The following is a 6,012-nucleotide window of genomic DNA, read 5'->3' as shown; positions in this document are numbered from 1 at the left end:
GGGAGAGAAAAATGAGAGAAAAAGAGGAAAGGGGAGAAAGGGGAAATGAGGAAATAGAGAAAAGGAGAAAAGAAATAAGGAAAGAAAGGTAAAAGAATGGAAATGGGGGAGAAAGTAGAGGAAATGGGTAAAGAAAAAAAGAAAAGAGAAAAAATAAGGGAAATAGTGGAATGAGTGGAAGCAGAAGAGCAGAGAGAAGGAAGGGGAGGATTGAAAAGAGACGGCGAAGGGGCAGAGGGAAGCCGGGACAGAGACTGCCTCTGAGGGGTTCAGGCAAGAGAGGACACAGCGAGCTGGGGAAAGGAGGTGACGATATCATTAAGCAGAAAGAGACAGAAACTGAGGAGAGTTTGAGCGTGCTTCTGTGAGTTTTGCTTACGGCATTTATTGCGCACTCCTAATGTGTGCCTGGCACTCTCTGACTCTCTGCAGAGGCAACCGCTCTCCTTGCACGCCCCCTCCCAAAAAAAGGGGGGATTTTGGAGGGCGGCACTTTAAGGCTACAACACTTGGGGCTCTTGAGGGCGTCGTCTCTTCTGTAGGGGGACCCATTCGAGGTGAGACTAGAGACATTTGCCCTCACGCCGAGCTCAAGCCCCGCGAGACCCGGCCACTAAGGGGGCACGGCAGCCCGGGTGGGCCGCGTGCGATTTCTGGCGGAGGATGCGCCATGAGCGCTTGAAAGAGCCTGAACCGAAGCGTCCCGGCTCGCCGAGAGAGTGAGAGCTGGGCCGGCTCCCAGGAGCGCGGGCGAGGGTGCGAGCGGCAGCGTGGATGCTAGGGCACGAGGGTGCGGGCGGGGCGGGGCGAGGGGTGGAGGGGCAGGATCCAGCCCGCTCGGGGCCCCCTCCCGCCAGCCTGAGAAGCGGCGGAGGAGCGTCCTCCGCCGTCCCCTCTAGGGTAATTTACATGCTGTCATATCCCAGTGCTGACTCCCGGGCGTGCAGATCGCTCACTAGCTCACTCGCTCTCAGCTCCTGCCACCGCTCAGCCGTCACAGCCCAGGGGAGCCCGAGAGCCTGAGAGCCTGCAAACCGGGGAGGGAGGGAGCAAAGGAGGGAGGGAGCAAGGGCGCGCCCCGGCTCTCCCTCGGCCCTGCTGCCCGCCCTTCCTGCCTCCACAGGTCCGCCCCAATCCCCGCTCACACTTGGGAAACTTGGGACTGCGCTGGGGCCGCGTGTGGCACCTCAGGGGGGCGGCCCCGGCCTCAAGAGGAGGGGGAGGAGAAGGAGGAAGAGGAGGAAGTGAGCCCGAAGGATCCGCTCGGAGCTGTTTGTCCAGCTGTTTCTATTCGCACCCGGAGCAGTACAGCCAGAAGGGGGCCGAGCCGAGGGTGGCTGGCTTTAGGCGCTAATTTCCAACTCTTTTCCTCACAGCTTGTCTTTTCCAGGCACCCTGGAGTCCCCTCAGGCCAGTCTGGTGGGCGCGCACCTGCCAGCCGCCCCTGACCTCGCAGGCCAGGCGACCTCCAAGCCTGAGAACATGGCCCAGTCCAAGCTCGACTGCCGCTCACCTGTCGGCCTCGACTGCTGCAACTGCTGCCTGGACCTGGCCCATCGGAGCGGGCTCCAGCGAGGCAGCGGCGGGGAGAACAACAACCCGGGCAGCCCTACAGTGAGCAACTTTCGGCAGCTGCAGGAAAAGCTGGTCTTTGAGAACCTCAATACCGACAAGCTCAACAGCATAATGCGGCAGGATTCGCTAGAGCCGGTGCTGCGGGACCCCTGCTACCTGATCAACGAGGGCATCTGCAGCCGCAACATCGACCAGACCATGCTCTCCATCCTGCTCTTCTTCCACAGGTGGGTGGCTCGGCACACGGCGGCAACTCGGTCCTTGCTCCCACCAACCTCTGCTGCACCCTCACCTCTGACAAAAGGGGCAACTAGGAAGTTCAGGTGGGGTACTGGGGAGGTCTGACTCAGGCTGCAGTGACTGGACCTTGAGGTTGCCTGGAGTACCGCGGAGCTGAGGGGAAGCCTGGCAGGTGCAAGCCCTATTCTGAAAGGTGCCTGCAAAGGCTTTCTGATGGGGACGCTGGGGCCTAGAAGGTGGGCAGACCCCAGATGGTTTGGAGGTAGCTGAAAATACCCCCTCCTCAAATGCATACATTTCCATAGCCCCTTTGGAGATTCTGCCATGGGGTCTTCTTGAGTTCCAAGTTCTACCCTTCTCAAAAGCCCATCTCAAATGTGCAAAATCAGATTGAAACTACAAGGGCTTTAAAATTACTGAGTGCCCCTGACCGACAGTGAGGGCAAGCAAAATGTCAAGACAAATTAAACTGCTGGTGGTGGGAAAGGGAGATGGGGAGGGGGAAATTTTTTAAAATCAGAGACTTGTGAGAATTTCTTGAGCCTCTGGATGGGAGGGATTCCTCCTCCATGGATCACAGCGTTAAATTTCAAATGTAAGCTAAGCGCAACCCCAGAGAGCACCCTAGGACATCTTGAGTGCCTCAAGAACTATGTGTGGCAGGAGGGTGGATGAATCTATGTCGTTGAAGGTGTGTATTGGAGTACCAGTCAAGCTTTCTAGAAATCCTGCTGGGGAGGCAAGGAGAGGACAAGGGAGGGAAAAAACACAATGGGAAGACCCAAGGCGGCTGCTGTCCTTCAGTTTGAGACACTCTGGCAAGAATCAGTCTCTGGGAACAACTGAGGCAATTTAGAGGCAGGGCACACAACATCAGGAAACCCAGCCATGGATTTAGTGTCCTTAGCGCCATCAGGATAGGGCACCGGCATGTGTGTGTGTGAGTGTATAAGCCAGGATTTATTCTTGCTCAACAACACAGGTTATGTAAGAGAAAGACATCGCCACTGTGGGAGACCTGGATTGTAGTACAAGTTATGGCTTCACCTGTTTGTATGAGCCTGAGCAAGTCGCCTGACCTCTCTAGTCTCTCTAAGGTTCCTTTTAGCTCTGAGATTCTAGGTTGTAGGCAGATGATGTGCCCAGACAAAGTGATAAGAAATTCTGAGCACTTACAAAATATTTGGAATGCAAGCAGGCTCAAATAGGAAATTTTAAAAGCAATCGAGAAAGGCAGGCGCTATTCTCACTTAATGCTAAGAGCAGGTTTGCCTCCCCCTCAGCCCAGCCCCAGTGATTCTGGGCAAGACAAGCAGGGCTGCTAACCTCGTTAGTGTTATTATAACAAGTCGTATTCTTCGGGCATTTTCGACACCATTGAAGCCCTTTCTCATCTATTATTTCACTTTAGGCATCGAATTATCTCATTGTCTAAAATAAACCAGGCTGAATTTTTAAAAATAATAAAATAAAATAAACCAGGCTGCGGGCAGAAAGGTTTCGAAGGAATCTTCATTTTCTATTGAAAGATTACTACAAGTGTATTCAGCCCACAGACGCTGAAATCCTGCCGAGAGCGAAAGCCCTAACAGGCTCCTAAGGATCCCGCCTGTCTCTGTTGGAGAGTGGCAGTGGGGGAGGGGTAGTAGAAAAACCTGGAAAGAGTGCTTGTAGCATTTGCATTTGTTCGACTGGAAGAGAAACTGCCACTCCAGGCTTTAGGAAAGTGTGAGAGGGGGCGCTTCCTCTGGTTCTGGGCCTAGGAGGGTCAAACCTGGGTGAGGGAAATGTGAGGCTAAAAGCCTGAGATCAAAGTGTTTACTTCTGCCACACCTCGGGAGCATCCTGGTTGTTTGGGTTTGTGGAAAGGGAATACCTCCTTTGTCATCTACTCCACTAATATGAGTTTATTGACTCTTGGTTTTCGGCAAAGCCTGGAAATGCTACAGGGTGGAGATGTAGGGGAGTGGCGTTATAGGTATTGGTTGAGGGAGAAACGCAAATTGTAGGAAAGGTTTATGTGAGCACCCTGCCTCCTTGGATCAGAGCAACTCACTCAGCGTTCAAAACCAGTGAGGAGCTAACCAGCAAGCTCTCAGGCTTTGCTAAGGCTGGGGAGTAGCAGGGTCCTGTGGTAACAGTCTTATAGTTCTAAGAGGACAAAGCATTCTCTTGCTTTTTTTTAATTTTAATTTTTATTTTTTTCCTGAGACATTGTCTCACTCTGTCACCCAGCCTGGAGTGCAGTCGCATGATCACAGCTCACTGCAGCCTCAAACTCCTGGGCTCCACTGATCCTCCCACTTCAGCTTCCCAAGTAGCTGGGACTACAGGCACACACCACCATGCCCAGCTAATTTTTGTATTTTTTTTTTTTTTTTATAGAGACAGGATCTTGCCATGTTGCGCAGGCTTGTCTCGAACTCCTGGGCTCAAGCGATCCGCCCACCTCAGTCTCTCAAAGTGCCAGGATCACAGGCGTGAGCCACTGATCCCCTCTTGTTTTCCTTGACAACTGGGACCTTAGAGACTGGGGATTCTGAATTCAGTTTAGGTTTTGCCCACTATTACATGCTCATGAGCAAACTAGAAGACCATTATTGCTGGTCATGGGGCTTCTCCAATATCTGGGGTAGACAGCCTTCTCCTAAGTGAACATTTCCCTTGTTACTTCATTAAATTCTCTGGGTTTCTATCATCATACTTCAGCCATCGTTTTTACTTCTATTAAATTTAATGATTTGACATTTCAGGTTCCTGTTGGGTGCTTTTTTCCTTTGTCAACTTTCAAGGCCTCTCCTGCTGGAAAAGCTGGTCTCCCACCCCTCCTCCTGCAGTCCATTCCTCTGCCAAGAGGGCTCCTATGTTTTTAGGAAGAAGGGCAGGGCACATTCTTGATTTATATCTGGTTTGACTGCTTTGACCTGTCCCTGGCTCCCAGCTTCGTTCTTGGTTTCCTTGGAACACAAGAGTATAAGCAATTTGAGGGCAGGGCTGTGTTTTACTTGCTTGGTTTTCCCTTGGCTTTTAGTTATACAGCCAATATTCAATAAAGGTTTCTTTAGTTGGATGACTACTTAAATATTGACGTGGTCCCTTGTAAAGATTTTACAACTTTATACTGTGCTAGAAAATCCTTATTAATGTTTAAAAGTTGTTTTCCTTCCGTTTTAACCACATGCAGTAACTCTCATAGCCTGATGGAAGTCCTGATAGTGTTGTGTATATACATATGAATCAGTGAGAATGGGCATGCAGCCTGTTGGTATGTAAATGGTACCTGTAAACAATTGGGTTGGGGAAGAAGTGTATTTTAAACACCATCCCTTCAATCTTGTATTATGTAACTAATAACCATAATAGATTAATAACTAACACTTCTTGAACATTCACAATGTATCTGCATAATCTCATTTAATATTTACATCAACTCTTCGGAATGGGTACATTTATTTATTTATTTATTTAGAGACGGAGTCTTGCTCTGTCGCCCAGGCTGGAGTGCAGTGGCACGATCTCAGCTCACTGCAGTCTCCACCTCCTGGGTTCAAGCAATTCTCCTGTCTCAGCCTCCTCAGTAGCTGGGACTACAGGCACACGCCACCACACTCAGCTAATTTTTGTATTTTTCGTAGAGACGGAGTTTCACCATATTAGTCAGGCTGGTCTCGAACTCGTGATCTCAAATGATCCACCAGCCTCGGCCTCCCAAAGTGCTGGGATTACAGGCGTGAGCCACTGTGCCTGACCAAATGGGTACTATTATCACCCATTTTCATTTTATAAAGAAGGAAATTGAGGCTTGGAAAAAACTAAGTATCTCGCCCAATGCCTCACAATGAATAGCAGAGCCTGAATTGTCTATGAAGAAAGAATTGTTAAGAACACTCAGTAACTAAACTAATGCTAAAGAAATTCTTGGAACACTTAAGAATTGTCTATGAAGCAGAGGTAAATGTGAGCTCAGAACCTTTCCAAATGGTCAAAATGTCCTTATTAGGTAGGGAAACCAACCATCCCAGTCCTGGGACATAGGACTGCCTGTGCTCAAACTGGAACAGTCCTAGGGAAACTGGAATGGTTGGTCACCCTGTTGTTAGGGGACTTCCCCCTTGTCATTTGAATATGCTTCTAATACTGGAAAACTTAGGAGGGAGATAGAATATTCTGGGCAAACAGCAGAAGTTTCCAGTTTAA

At 50.0% G+C, this 6,012-nt stretch overlaps 1 protein-coding gene across 5 annotated transcripts in view; it reads left to right on the top strand.

Moving 5' to 3' along the window:
• The first annotated feature begins 813 nt into the window (after nt 1-813).
• TSC22D3 (TSC22 domain family member 3) overlaps nt 814-6,012 on the top strand; it is a 63,026-nt gene continuing 57,827 nt past the window's right edge. The window contains exons 1-2 of one of the 5 annotated variants that reach the window (XM_063634494.1): nt 814-900; nt 1,377-1,802. In XM_063634494.1, the coding sequence (XP_063490564.1) occupies nt 1,483-1,802 (320 nt within the window). In that variant the 5' untranslated portion in view covers nt 814-900; nt 1,377-1,482. Of the gene's footprint in view, nt 1,124-1,162; nt 1,803-6,012 lie in introns of those variants that run through there. The other 4 variants (XM_063634493.1, XM_055268279.2, XM_055268280.2 and 1 more) reach the window with 4 other exon arrangements.

This window comes from Symphalangus syndactylus, chromosome X (genome assembly GCF_028878055.3).
Source record: "Symphalangus syndactylus isolate Jambi chromosome X, NHGRI_mSymSyn1-v2.1_pri, whole genome shotgun sequence".
In the NCBI taxonomy this organism is placed as follows: domain Eukaryota; kingdom Metazoa; phylum Chordata; class Mammalia; order Primates; family Hylobatidae; genus Symphalangus; species Symphalangus syndactylus.
Note: the sequence above shows the minus strand (reverse complement) of the source record. Positions and strands in the feature narration are given on the sequence as shown.